This window comes from Netta rufina (assembly GCF_964035555.1).
Source record: "Netta rufina genome assembly, chromosome: 2".
In the NCBI taxonomy this organism is placed as follows: Eukaryota; Metazoa; Chordata; class Aves; order Anseriformes; family Anatidae; genus Netta; species Netta rufina.
Genome location: NC_140124.1, coordinates 4,784,298 through 4,799,949, shown reverse-complemented (window position 1 = coordinate 4,799,949; position 15,652 = coordinate 4,784,298). Strand labels below are relative to the sequence as shown.

The 15,652-nt window shown below is 39.6% G+C and overlaps 1 protein-coding gene across 3 annotated transcripts in view; it reads right to left on the bottom strand.

The window, feature by feature from the left end:
* Positions 1-15,652, bottom strand: part of CRHR2 (corticotropin releasing hormone receptor 2) — a gene marked incomplete at its 5' end in the record, with an annotated part of 157,536 nt that overhangs the window by 22,324 nt on the left and 119,560 nt on the right. For all 3 annotated transcript variants that reach the window (XM_084282309.1, XM_084282310.1, XM_084282311.1), the window contains one exon: positions 12,018-12,090. In XM_084282309.1, the coding sequence (XP_084138435.1) occupies positions 12,018-12,090 (73 nt within the window). The remainder of the gene's footprint in view (positions 1-12,017; positions 12,091-15,652) is intronic.

Genomic DNA, 15,652 nt, shown 5'->3' with positions numbered 1-15,652 from the left:
CATCCTATCTTGATAGCCTTAGTGTTCCCCAATGGAACAGCTGTGAATACAAAGCCACACTGATCTTTGAAAAAGCATGGATGGACCATACAAGACTTCTCTGGCTAATGGTTGGTTACCTTAACCCATCTGGCACTTCAGTGTAACAGTAGTACTTGTTAATTACAGACAACCTGTCCCACTGCTCACCCATGGCTTCAGAAACACTGATCCCAAATTCCACCTTACCTAAATGCAGAAAGAGACTCAAACTTGGGAGTTTTGCTTCCTATTCTGATTCTCATAAATGGCTGCTGTATAAATAGAGAACCTGGATCCAAATTCCCCTGGATTATTAGGGTGGGTCCCAATGTAAAGTCTGGTTCCAACTCCAGACCTGACATTTGTTCACACGATTACACTTTAATAACATTTAATAAGTGAACTCTAAAATGCCCTTCAAAGCCCTGGCAGTCACCTAAGGATAAATGTCAGACCTGAGGCCCCACCATTGATAATGCTGCATACCTTGATGTGTAAAGAGAGGGTAAGAAGTCAAACATTCGATAACACTGCCCAAGTGCTGTCCTAGCTTTCAGGAACAGGCAACTCTGAGAATTTTTTAGACAGGCATTAGAGAATTATCTTGGTATCTCAATGAGCTTTATTTCCCTGAAAAAGTCTGATCTGAGTCTGATTAATAGGATTATCTCTTAGGTTCATCTCTGAAACAGTCTGTGGCAGGGAGTACCACACTTTAACAGAGTGCTCAGCTGATGAGAGAGGAAAACTTGGAAAGAAAATAAATTTGCCTGGAAAGAAAAGAGAGACCTGGTTCCAAGAGAAGGAGGGAGTGGGGGAAATAACACAAGTATTTGATCTGTCTTTCCATGAAAACCAGAATCCTGTTTTTTTTTTGCAAGGGCTTGTTAACTGGGATGGAGTGAGGGAAGAGAGCATCCTGGGCTGGCTGGAAGGTTCTAAAAAGATGAGTCACGTATATCTGTGTATCTCAGTCTGAGAGATGATGGCTGGGAGGCAAAGAGGATCAAGTCAGGAGAACCCTACGGTCTGTTTTATGCATAAAGTAAGGTTACAAACATCATTCAGATCTCCTTCTGGCTTTAAAAATAATGTATGCAGCTCTTTCAAGGCTTGTCTTTCTCTTTTTCACAGGGCTATGCTTTCCACAGCTGTCACTGCATTAGGAGAGGACATTAAGGCAGCTTTTTTCTCATTGTGCAAAAAGCTCCTGTTACTTGTTTCTTCCCACATGCTTCTTCAGAATTAGATAACTAATTCTTCCCAATTCTAGATTAGCTAATGAAGGAAGTAAAGTGATTTGGCCATGCCTACAAAGTGATTCCATCACAATGAGGATAAGAAGAGTACAAACAGAAGGAACTGAGTCAGATTTGCCCCACCACAATTCAGACAGCTGTTTATCTGAAACTCCATTTATATTTGGTGGAGAGAACAGGCACATTTCAGCAAGTGTTTTGGGATAAATAGTGCTAGCACTTGAGCAAGTTACCCACACAAAGTCTTCCATGCAAAGTGCTATTTCAAATCATCCAGGGGTACCTCACCTGAGTTTTGAGTGTGGCTGTGCCTACCGAGGGTCTGTGTCTACTGAGGGTCTAAAATGTTTTGTGGTGCCAACATCAAGGGTTCCCTTTTGCCTCCATCTGTGTTTCTCTGGGAGATCTTTAGTGCTCGGAACAGGATGACATCTCAAAGGCAGACTTTAGCAAACAAGAAATTGCAGGGCAAAAGATACAAATGTGGTCACAATTAAATTTTTTTTTTTTCTTTCTCTCCCTGGTTTTGCCTACTAGAAACACATTTCAGTGTGTTCAATTTTAATGATTTATTTTAAAACTACATTCCTTCATTTCAGAAAGACATTTTGCTCATTTGCACCTAGCACTCAAAGAGGTCTAATCTGAAGATAAACTTTCAATGCAGGATCAGATGGATTTTATTGTCTATTTTTCTGAAGCAGGTCTGATACCACAGCTCACGTGGATGAGCTTAATTCATAGCTTGAGTTAACTCTGGACAGAGACATAATCAAACAGGAAAGAGGCTGCTGCAAATAGCTTGCAAAAGCTGAAGTCTTTGAAAGAAAAACAGCTATTTTCCCATCTGGAGCAGATCCCTACATTTCTAATGACTACCAGAATGATTCTGATTTACAAGCAAAGTAGATCAAGATGCTGGTGTTTATTCTATATATATATAGCCTACATATCTATAGTAACATTTCAAAGGAGGAAAGATCTTACCATTGCAAAATGAGTTTTTCTAGAAAACAAAACAAAACTAAAACTTCTTACTGTATATAGCAAAGTACACTATTATTTGTTAAGGACTTTCTTGTTATTATTGGAGCTCTGTGTCAACAAGTTAATTTCTCTCAGAATTGTGCAGCTCTTACAAAACATCAGTTCCATAAATGAAGGCTGATGAATGGGTATTTAAGAGAAGTAATGTTGACAGGCAGTACATCCTTTTTATTTATTTTTAATCTGACTTGACATTTTTATTAATTTCTGTTTATACAACACATTTGCTGCTTCATAATGGAAAAGATAACTAAGGATTTCCCTCTTGATATGCACTCATAGATAAAACTAGTCCAAAGGACAGGTCTTGAAGATAGCATAAAACAACTTATTTCTTATTCTCCTACTTTTATGATGTTATTTATGATGTATCAAGAATATCCTTATTGCTGGAATAAGACCCTCTCCAACTACAGCTGGGAAAGAAGTAGCTTTCTTTACTTTCCAGGGCTTTGGAGGTTTATCGTTTCCTTTTCCAAAATGGGATGAAAAGTCAAAGCTCCAGAAGGACTTTATAAGTCAATGATCCAAAAAGCACTTGGACCACCTGTTTCAGAAGAGATCAGTTTTAATCTGAATATTCAAACCCAGAAGCCCTTTTGAACTAAAACAAATTTTCAGTGAAAGATTTTGGTCATAAACATTTTCAATCATAAAAGCCAAACACCATCTGAGAGGAAATTTGTCTCCCTTAATGAGATGAAATAGCCAAAATATTCCAAAAAGCACAGAAGAGGGAACTCTGAGTATTCTTTGCAATTTTTGTTAAACTCAAGAGCTTATATGAGAAGTATTTATGCTCTCCTGAGAGTTCATTTTGCTCATTTCTGCCAGGCTTCCTATTTTAAGCTACACAGTAAGTTTGTAATTCTGTGGTTCTGAGAATGTTTGCTCCTCCTCTTTACTTCCAGGAAATGTAAATATTAATCTACTTAGACTTATTCATTGATAAATAAAATAGCACTTTTATGCTATGTGGTAAAATCCACCCCAGGATCGAGTAACCCTAATTGGTATTAGAGCAGTCATCTTAGCTGGAGCATTATATACCATCATCCTGACCTCAAATGAATAGTCTGACGGTTTATTAATGCCTCTTTTTAATTGTTGTATCATACTGTCCTGACATGATTCTCAAATAGGGCTTCTTAGTACTAGAGTTCTCCTCCTAGAGGTCAAAGGTACCATAATGACTCCTTTAGGAACACAACAAAGAGCTGGAAAATGCAGAATAATGAGATGTAATTAAGATGGTCGGGAACGGGGAGAATTGTGGATGAGTGTCTCTAAGTCAGCAGTCAAAGACCAACTCTCCAGGCAAGAACAGCTGGACTACACATCCTGAAGACAGTATGGGATGGAATAGTGTTTTGCTAGGGAAAGAAGAGAGTGGTGGATGAATGGACACCTTCCTTACCTAACGTCTGTGTTACACATGCCCACACAGACCCTTGTCTTCACCCACCCTGTTATCTAAACCCAAGTACAAATCCAACTCCAGTTGCAGCTGGGGTGACACCAATTCCTCACTAGAGCCCCACATCATGCATGAGCATGCCCACAGCCTTTTTTCCAATCTCATGACTCCGTCTGTGATCCTCACCCTACTCTGCCAGGACATCTGTCTCTCCTGAAATGTCTTGTATTCAAGAAGCTTTGCTAAAGGAACACGCTGTAGGTCACTTCCAAGTCAAGTCACCCACTGTGGAGCCCCCAGTCACAGATTACTCAGCAGGACTTCTCTTCAGATGTTTCACCTGACAAACCAGGGGCACACTGAAGGTTTAAATACCAGTAAACACATATATAAGTAAAAACAAAAAAGTGCCCCGGTGTCTCTCAACAGCCAAATCACCACCCCAGCATACTGGAGATGACCAAAATGACATGACTGCCTAAATCACAGGCATGTTGCTGTGAATGATCCTCCTGGCAGTTCCTCAGGCTGGGCAGGTTCAAGTTGCTATGTGTTAAAGAGAAGACTCAAGAGAGAGTCTTCTTCCAAAGAATAATCATCCAATATCTTGCTGATGAAATGCAATTTCCTAGCTGGAAAGGACGCTGAGTATAGGGAGAGACTTCACAGGATGAATTTCAGAGAAATTTTTCTGGGCAACTGCTGTTGGTCATATGAATTTTTTATTGGCTGTGGAACGTGTCTCATGAAAAGAAATTTTAGAAAGAAGAGACACTGCAGGTGTATACATGGTATTGGATATCTCACTTTTTTGTTCCTGAAGACACTATTGACTCCAGAGCTACAGAACTTAAGCAACAGGAAGGGAGAAATAGCAACAAAAGCAGAACTGGAGATAAACTCATGATGAACTCTAATCAAATTAGCATATTATCTCTATTCTAAGAGTAAGTAGCTATGACAGCATGCGTGCAAACCAGTGAAAATGACGATAAATGTCTTGTCAGAAAAATTCAGGTATGTTACAAGTTTGCAAGTCATGGACTACAATCTTGTTAGCAGTGGAAGAACATGGAAACTGTAGAGACAAGGAAATAAAAAAAAATCAATAAGAAAACTAAATTAATCCGCAATCCAGGGGCTGAGAAAAAACATAAGCTAGTCAGGAAGCAGAAGGCAAAATGAAAAAGATAGATCAATAATAATAAAAATGGAAGAAAATTCTTGGTCTCGGAAAACAATGATGCTGAATTGGAAACAAAAGTGGGAAAAGAGTCAGCGGAAACTAATAAAATATTCAGAGAAGCAATTATATCAGCAAGAAAGATGTTTGCAAAGAACTAGGGGATGCTTTTCAGAGAAAGCAAAATTGAAATGCATATAGATGCATACATAGGCACAATGCTTCTATATATAAAATGGCAAATGAACAAACCATTGTGACTTTTTTTAGAACATCAAAATAAACAGAACTTTAACAATGTGGATTGCAAAACTGTGAGTAGAGCATTACAGTCAAGCAAAAAGAAGTGAAGATTATGACGCACTGCAAATTTTATCTGATTGGACAATATCAGAAAGGGAAGAATTCCATAAATGTTGGGTTTTGCCTAACAAACCTATACCCCTTACCTGCAGTCCATTTAAAACATATCAGAAAAGGATGCGCATAAGAGAATGGCGGAAAGATGGTTGTGCTCTTCAGAACTGTAAGTGCATATGTGGTGTTAGGATAATCATTCAAAAGCACAGAGCAGCACATTTCAAGACAAAAAAAAAAAAGATGTATAGATACTGTAAAGTACCATTGCACTGATAAACTAGGACAAAGAAAGTGAACATTTATTAAGTCAAATTCTATAGCTATTGCAAACAGTTGTATTGAAACATACTTTGCAGTAGTGGGAAATAACCTCTCAAGTAAATTGTTTAAATTGTTACTATTTCTTTAGTTATATTGGAAGACAGATAATAAATATCATAAACCAGTTTCTGTAGCTTAAACATATTAATGGTAATGGTATGATCATTTGCTTTATGTCAATAATATTATTAAGCTCAGGTAAGTCAACTCTCCTCTGAGATGTACTTCCAAAACAAACAAACAAACAAGAAAACATATCAGGTTTCTGAAAAGAATTTGAAAAATTTCTAAAGGCTCCTATAGAAGTTTGTCTGTTATAAGTTTGGAGGGAAGAGCATCAGATATAAGATTACAAGAAATAAAGGGTAGGAATATATAGTAGTCTGTTTTTAGTCTGTTTTAGAGTGAGGCTAGTAGTGAATCTGTGCTGTTCAGTGTAGACCTTAATGATCTAGGGAATGAAGGGAAGGCTGACAGCTTATTAGAGATATTAAGCTACTCAGGATAGCAAAAATAAAAGTTGATTGCAAGATCTGTATAGGGACTCACAATACTAAGTGACCAGGCAGTAACATGACACATGAAATCACATGATATAAAGCTAATGCAGTGGGGCAGTAAAGCAATCTTAACTTTACATAACAAGTTATGAGCTCTACGTATTTTAATTCAAGAACAAAATGTTGGAACTATACTAGCTAGCTTCCTTAAAAGTTCATCTCAGTTCCCAGTGGTACTCAAGAAAAGAAACAAAAGATGTCTGGAATTACTGAGAATGAAAGACAATAAAACAGAGAACAGGATACTGCTATAAAAATCCATTTGTATGGTCACGCCTTGAGTACGGTGGCAAGCTTTGGTCTTGCCACCACAAAATAATAGAATAGTTTGGGTTGGAAGGGACCTTAAAGCCCATCTAATCCCAACCCCCTGCCATGGGCAGGGACCCCTCCCAGCAGCCCAGGCTGCCCCCAGCCCCATCCAGCCTGCCCTTGGGCACTGCCAGGGATGGGGCAGCCACAGCTCCTCTGGGTGGCCTGGGCCAGGGCCTCACTGCCCTCCTAGTGAAAGATTTCTTCCTAATATCTCGTCTAAACCTACCCTTTTTACGTTTAAAGCCGTTACTCCTTACTCTATCACTCGATTCCCTGCCCAAGACTCCCTTCCCAGCTCTCCTGTAGCCCCCTTTAGGTTTCGGCAGGCCACTGCAGCCTCTCCTTGGAGCCTTCTCCTCCCCAGGCTAAACAACCCCAGCGCTCAGCCTCAAATTCTACATCATTACTGATTAGCACATCATGAAGACCGCACATCAGCTGTCTCCTTGTCAAAATTCCACATTATTATATAGATGAGCCCATTTTCTTAAGGACACTTCACTCTTCTACAGTACTTGTCATCCAGGGATTTTACAAAGGAAGATAAGTGTCATCAAGCTCGCTTTTTAGCTGGGGAAACTGAGACCTAGAGCAGAAATATAACTTGACAAAAGCAAGTAGCTGATGAAGGCAGGGATAGAAGTAAACTCCAGGTCTTCCCATCAGCTCATCCACTTCTGGCAGCAGTTAATTGATTGTGCTGAATTATTTTCAACTAGCCTCAAAAGCAGAGGTTAGAAAACTGTTCAGTTCTCAAGCATAAGGAAAAAGAATCTATTAAAATGGAATAGAAGGTCTGAAAAAAAAAAAATAATAAAAAAATAATCCTAATATCCAACCTGCCTGTTTGAAAGTGAAAAAATGAAAATTTAATACAGTCTTAGCTCTGAGCAACTTTGCAGAATGGTTCATATCTGGGGTCAGTTCACTACACAGTTATTGAGAAAAAAAGCAGCTCAATTAACTGTCTCTGGTGACTGTTTTCTGAGGTTCCTCCTCTGATCTTGCTGTGTTTTCATGGTTCACCGGTTCTTTGACAGGGATTACATTTAAAATTGCACATAAGAAATGTATTTTTCTTAATAAATTCAGGCTGAAATTCAATTCCATGGCTTGCAGTTCCAGCCCTTTGCCCTTTCTTTACCTTCAGACAGAGACGTATGATTAAACCTTGGTTATGCCATTCTGAGGAAAGATACCATAGAAATAAAACAAACAAGCAAACAAACAAGCAAACAAACAAACACTAACTCGAATGGAAAATAACTGATAGAATATCTTTTTCCAGTGCTATCAGAAACTGAATTTCAAAGTATTCAGAGGACTAGATGGCTAGATATCTCCTGGGATATGCTCAAGCCAAAATCAATTCAAGAATTAAACAATAAAGAACAATTAAGTACATTTTCTCCCTCACAACTTTGGTCACAGGTATCTAACACAAGATACAGGATCAGAATGTACGCCCAGTTTCCTTTGTCTCTGAAACTGTTTCCCCATTTTTAGTGCAAGTCAATGTTCAAGCTTCTTCTAAAGATAAATAGGAAAGCAGTAGAACAAATGTCTTCTGCATTATTCAAAATCCTCACATCCTGAGACATAACAGAGAATAATATGGCTTAATGGTGAACTTGAGTACTGGTTCCATCATGAGAAATGCTTTGTTCTTAGACAACTTGCATTTTTCCCAGGGGGATCAAAACTTTTGCATGATCTCGGTATTATTCTGCCTTGGTCTGCAGCAGTCCAGTGCACAGAGGCAAAGAAATGAGAAATCAAAACCAGTAGAAATCATTTTTGACAGATTAAATCCTACATTTTAAAGAGGATCAAGAACTTTCAAAAGTTTTTAGCCCTCTGTAACAGAGAATATTTACCAACAAGAGCCCTCTAATCGTATTTTCACAGGCTGGTATAGTAATGCCTCTTGAACACAAAGATGCTACCTTTGTCTAACAAAGAACCAAAACTCAGCTGGATGTACACTGGGCACTTGGCTCTCAACAAACCCAAAATACAATTTTCTGCATTAGTTAAAATTATCTTTGTGGGTAAAGCCAATTTTAATGGCCACAGGCTGAGTGCTTGCATGTGGACAGGTAATTTAATGAAGTTTTTAGACTTGTAACTTCCAGTCTGAGTCCAATTTTGGAAATAACATTCATTTCTTCTAGGAATATTCATATCTCTGTATCATCCCAGCAGTGCACCGGTTCTCCCCCAGAGTCATCCTGCATGTTCTTTGGTAAGACACAAAGCTCAGTTTATCCAACATTTTTAATTCATTAGTTCAGATTCAACTCATTGCTGTGACCAAAAAAGGTCAAAGAGAGTTGTATGGTTTTCAAAATACCTTTGAGCCCTCCATTTTCCATGGCTGTTGTTCAGTAGAGGGAAGAGAAGAGCAAGCAGCTAGATTCAGCACTTCGCCCCCACCTTTTTTAAGGCAGAAGCATACTGACATGCTGGATGTAAGATATTTGACTATGTTCACAGAATCACAGAATCACAGAATTTTCTAGGTTGGAAGAGACCTCAAGGTCATCGAGTCCAACCTCTGACCTAACGCTAACAGCCCTCCACTAAACCATATCCCTAAGCTCTACATCTAAATGTCTTTTGAAGACTTCCAGGGACGGTGACTCCACCACTTCCCTGGGCAGCCTGTTCCAGTGCCTCACAACCCTTTCAGTGAAGAAGTTCTTCCTAACATCTAACCTAAAACTCCCCTGGCTCAACTTAAGCCCATTCCCCCTCGTCCTGTCACCAGGCACGTGGGAGAACAGGCCAACCCCCACCTCGCTACAGCCTCCCTTGAGGTACCTAAAAAGAGCGATAAGGTCACCCCTGAGCCTCCTCTTCTCCAGGCTGAACAAGCCCAGCTCCCTCAGCCGCTCCTCGTAGGACTTGTTCTCCAGGCCCCTCACCAGCTTCATCGCCCTTCTCTGCACCCGCTCAAGCACCTCCATGTCCTTCTTGTAGCGAGGGGCCCAAAACTGAACACAGTACTCGAGGTGCGGCCTCACCAGAGCTGAGTACAGGGGGACGATCACCTCCCTAGCCCTGCTGGTCACACTGTTCCTGATACAAGCCAGGATGCCGTTGGCCTTCTTGGCCACCTGAGCACACTGCTGGCTCATATTCAGCCGACTATCCACCATCACTCCCAGGTCCTTCTCTGCCTGGCAGCTCTCCAACCATTCCTCTCCCAGCCTGTAGCTCTGCTTGGGGTTATTGCGCCCCAGGTGCAGGACCCGGCACTTGGCCTTGTTGAACTTCATGCAGTTGACCTCAGCCCATCGGTGCAGCCTATCCAGATGTTGCCATGGTACATGGCAAACATCAAATTTCAGTGGTTTTAATCCAGCACTTTTCATAGGACCCTTGAAAGGGTCAGTAACTCCAATAACAAAAAGTGATTCTTGATTCATTACATATGATTTAACTTGCATAACAATCATAAAAAGAGCCTGACAAGTTACTTTAAGACATTGTAAAACCATGCATTTTTAATTATAAGCATGAGACTCAACTGTTGTCAAAAAAAAAAAAAAAAAAAAAAAAGCACATTCTGACAATCAGGGTGTATTATAACTTTTCTTTATAACATATCTCTTTATAACCAAGAGTTTTCATATTCTCCTTTTAAAATAAATTTCCCTAGAGCTCTCTTCCTCACCAAACAATACTCCCCAATAAGGGTAATCATATGGAAAGTGAAGAAAGGGCTTGCCCTCATGTGATTTGTCTAAATTGTACCAGCTGCTCTCCACCCCACAGTGCAATTACTGTTGTTACCTCATTAGTGCTTTAATTAGGGCTCCAGTGTAGGCCAATGTGGAAAGGTTTGATATGTCAGGTTGGTTGGGTCAGGGTGATATATTTAGGGTATGCTCAAGTCTTGGTTTGGTTTAAAGGTTTTTTTTTTTTTTAGGGTTGCTGTAAATTACAGGTAGAGAAAGTGATCTGTACATGAAGAGTCTCCAACTGTGCATCTATTTTTCAGTTCTTTTTGTTATCTTTAAGTAGAAAGGGTTATTCTGGGGACAGTAAAGTTATTCTCCAGGTTCTGAGCTACCTATGCTCTCTGTCAGAAATGCTATCAAAGAATTTTAAAGGTCTTTTTGATTGCTAGAGAGAGGCAAAGGGGCTATGGTAGATCCACAGGGCTGACCTCCAGGCTATGATGTAAAAACTAAATGCTTTGAGTACTGCAAACTTGCTAACTTGTGCTCTCTAAATAGGATTTGTATGTGAGTTAGTCTCTATATCAGTGAGTTAATTCACTGTGAGGCTGTTTGTGCTTTTGGGATGGCTCTCTTGGTAGCACACAATTATATTGTGTGTCACACTGAATATATTTCTCTCCGTAGAACGTAAAGATTTTTTTTTTTTACATAAAAACAGACTCCTATTACGTTTTTTTTTCTCTTTTCAGCTACACACAATATGATCTGTTTGCCTCATCTTAACAATTAATTCAAAGACTAATTCACCTTTTTTTTTCTTAGATTAGGAAATATTCAGATTAGTCGCTGGCTTCCTAGGTAACAGAGAAGTTGTTTTCTTGGTGAATCACATGAAAAGCACAGATCTGACAAGGTGAGAGCTCAAGGCTTCTTAGCCTTGAAAAAGTTGACAGTGGTTGCCTGTTCTGAAGCATTTACACTTTCTCCATGGGGGTTGGAGCAGCATACTCCAACATATATACCCACTCTTTGTTCCCTAAGTGAAAAAGACTCCAGTGAGCCCTGGGAATTCCCTGTCAGGACATCTGCCTCCTTCCTAGCTGGCTTTTACTGCAAAGGGATGAAAGAAGAAGATCGTTGTTTTTTTTTTTTTTTTTTTTCCCAGCATTGTCCTTTATAATAACATTGATCTGGCTGATCCACACCCGTTATTTTCTGGGAAAGCATCACTGAATTTTAGTTGAAGGTTCCAAGTAGTTTATGAAAAAGCTTCCTTCTTTCTCTGCCTGCTGTTGGCTGGTACAGAAGACAGAGTGTTGGATAAACAGATAAACAGCTTGTTAACTGTGGGCGGCAATGAGAAGGAAAGTTAAAAAGAGGAAGGCTAAGGAACAAATACGTGGCAATAATGGGAATGGAGAAGGTGTAGATGGCTATACAATGAAATGCAATTCCTTACAACAATTATTAAATTTTTAAAAAAAACATGGATGAAAGAAGTGCCCTAGTTCTCAAGAGCTCAAGTGGAGAAGCAGATGTTATAGCACACCTCCTGTTTTTGAACGTTTTTCCTTCCTACATCTCAAAACATTTTACAAAGTAAGGCAAACAGCATTACAGAAGAGAAGAAAAGAATGGCCTGAGGTCAAGGAAACAACCAAAAACAGATCACAGCAATTTTGACTTGCAGTGTTAGCTACTGTGGCAACTGCAGAGAGCAGCTGAAGATGTTTGACCTTTCTGTGTTTTATTTTATATGAAAGTAGAAGTGGAACATCACAGGTGCCTATCAAAATATCCCTCAATGGAAGATGGCAGTGTCCTTCCACCCACATAAATCCTTACCAGAAGAACAAGAATCACTGGCCCTTGATATATGTAGTCGATATATTTCCCTGGTTCTTTTCCAAACCAGCATCTGTAAGAAACAAAAGAAATGAGATAAATGTTTATAAAGGGGAATGCAGTTCTTCTACACAGGTTGTAATATCAAGGACATGATGGAGAGACTTTCCCTTATGCTCCAAGTTGTATAATTATGTACATAATCAGCAAGTGATTGAGTTTTCTGCTACAAAGCCGCCTTTTGTTTCGACACGGGTCTGAGCCTCATTTTCTCCTCCCATCAGACAATTCATGTTCCCATCCTGTAGTTGGCTATTGACTATTCAATTATTTCCAAGAAATGTGAGAACCTGCTATAAGGAGGATGCAGAAGACGTAACCTGCTGCATCTGAAAAAGGGATGAAATAAATATTCTTTGTAAGGAGAAAAATTTGTTACTGCAGTGCCCAAAGACCCTTCAATTCCAGAAAGTAAGGGCTATTACAGCAAATGTGTCTCAAGTTGCAAGGAAATGATGGGTAAATAAGGTACTGGATGAAGGTGTGCAACCCATTGGCTTTGAACCAAGCTGGTGACCACCAAATCCAGCATACAGTAAAAAGACATTATCTGAAGCTAGGAAATACCTGATCCAATATTACTAAAAGGGCATGAACTTAGGTTAAGTGAAAGCACAGGTAAACCACGGGACTTTAGATGAGCAGAGAGCCTCGATATTTCATGTGTTACTGACTGCTGGCTTGACTCTCACTTCTACTAATTCCAAATGTTTTTTTCCCTGCTTCGTTATACAACAGATGAGTCATAGAATCATAGAACCATAGAATATCATGAGCTGGAAGGGACAACCAAGGACCATCAAGTCCAACTCCTGGCTCCACACAGGACCACACAAAAATCAAACCACGAGTCTGAGAGCATTGTCCAAATCCTTCTTGAACTCTGGCAGACTTGGTGCTGTGACCACTGCCCTGGGGTTGCCCGACCACCTCTGGGTGCAGACCCTTTCCCTAACCCCCAGCCTGACCCTCCCCTGTCCCAGCTCCATGCCATTCCCTCGGGTCCTCGTGAGGGAGCTGCAGGCCGCCATGAGGCCTCCCCTCAGCCTGCTCTGCTCTGGGCTGAACAAGCCAAGGGACCTCATCTGCTCCTCCCGTCTTCCCCTCTAAACCCTTCACCATCTTTGTAAACCTCCTTTGGACACTCTTTAATAGTTTTATGTACTTCTTATGTTGTGGTGCCCAAAACGGCACAGAGTACTGGAGGTGAGGCCGCACCAGCACAGAGCAGAGCGGGACAATCCATTCCCTCAACTGGCTGGCAGTGCAGTGCTTGATGCACCCCATGGTACAGATGGCCCTTTTGGTTTCCAAAAGCCCGTGCTTTCACAGTGACCCATACAGGGAATCATAAATCAGTTATATTTCTGTCAGTAAATTAATCAGAAGCAGAGGTCATGCCTGGACTCAGTGATTTACACCATTATATTGTACAGCTTTGGCCCAGGCCAAACAATAGCTAACTCTCAAACAATTCCTGGGGAACAAATTTGGAGTTAGTAGGAACTAGAGAACCTTCCCAACAGACCGCAGCTGCCCTGATTTGGGGGCCAAGAGAGTTTAGTAATATGGATGTGAATCAGTCCATGCTATTTGGACTCCAGCCCCAATAGTGATTCCAGGCTCATCTAATTTAATATTACAGATATAGCCATGATATACAGATATATCCATAATACTGGTTCCACCGAGCAGAGACAACTTTGCTGTCATAATGCCATAATGCCTTAAGGTTTAAGTCATTGGAGCTCCAGATCTTGTTCCACAGGAAGCAGATTTTGCAGTTCAAGTGTATGAGGGTTTTTTTCCCTTTATGGATGCCACCTAACAAGTCTACAAAGCAAAAAATTATGTCTCCTTTGTGTTCATTTTGTCATTAAAGGTAAGGCTAGTGCTTCTGGAGACATGAAAACAAGGGCAGCTCCTGAGCTAAGAAGGCCATGAATATTTTCATATTTTCACTTTTACAAAAATTCAAGAAATAATACTTGGTGACTCAAGGAGGTTGCAATCTGTAAGACAGGACATCAGAAGTAGATAAGGTAAATAAAATGAGATAAGGAAAGCTATGGTTCAATTAGAATTAGTTTCAATAACATAATGTCCTCAAAACACATTGCTTATGTTTTAGAGAAAGATAGAAAGAGCATTTGCTCTTTGCAAAATGCTTTTATTGCCCTGAATGTACAGAAATATTGGGATATGCACCAGGGTTCTAGGAGTACAATTTAGTATCACACAATTTTTGCCTTTCCTTGATTTATTTTTTTCAGGTCCAAATGAACCATAGGGCTTTGAATATTTTGTAAATAGAAAACACATCTGTTATTCCCTGGTGCACTGACCACAAATTAATGTAAATTGATAATTTTGCAACTAATTTTCCAAAATTTGGCAGTGAGAGCAAGACTTGGAATAAGATACTTCCTATAGTCTATTTATCATCCCTGAATCCCCAGAATCCCCAGAACAGCTTTAAAAGAATGAAACCTCTTTTTTTTTTTTTTTTTTTTTGTATTAGAAAGATGGAATGATATGAAGAAAAATGATGTCTAAGATATGCCAAGGCAGGAAACGCAACTCTCCAGAACTTGCAAGACCTAGATTTAAGAGATGTTTTTGAAGGGCATTTCAAGAGAACTACTAGAGATTGCCTGAAACTTTGAGAACCAAGAGCCATTAGAAGAGGAATTTCTGGAAAGCTGGAAGAGGAATCCAAACGGGACCAATAAGGGACTGAGACATGTGGCAGAGTTTTGTGAGCCAGAAGAAGTCTGCAGAAAATTTGGAAGAGAGGTTGTAGAGCACAAATGAGGTTAAATGGCAAAGGTTGCTCTCTGCTTTCTGGAATTAAAATATTGCTTAACTGTAAGATCATATTGAAGAAAAAAATACTAATATTTACTATCTGAAGCCCAGTATCAGACTAAAGTTGTATTGAGTGAGGCACCACGTATGTATACACACACTTTCACAAAATTTGAGGGAAGGAGGTTGTTGCCAAAGGTAAACTTCTACAACACAGGCATCTACATGTACATGCAAGCTTGTTAATCCAGGTTCCTTTTGTATTTAGTAGACGAAAAATAATAATAAAAAAGCTTTTCTAGAATGATTCTCATCTACTTAGGCTATAAAACAGATCTGTTACTTTGCAGTCTAAACATTTCTAGTCTGCCCATTAAATTAAGAGAGTAAGGTTAGAGGATAGATATGTGCCATAGACGTTACATATGTCTACATTTCATTAGCTGAATTTCATATTTACAGTCTAACTGATCAAATTGCGACCTTAGCTGGCATATTGCAAACATTCTGCCTGTCATCTTAACTCTAACTTTAAATCCAATATAAGCCCTTATTCCACAGTAAAATCTGTACTACACATCTCTTTATAACCAAAAGAGAGAAATCTGAAACACTTAAAATTACTTGGTGCATCAGAATTTAATTTCAGCTTTGTGTTACATGTAAAAGCCACTTTTCTCTCTCTCTCTCTCTTTTTTTTTTCTTTTTCTTTTTTTTTTCTTCTCTTCTTTACCTTTGGAAGAATAAACAAACACCCTGTAAATATT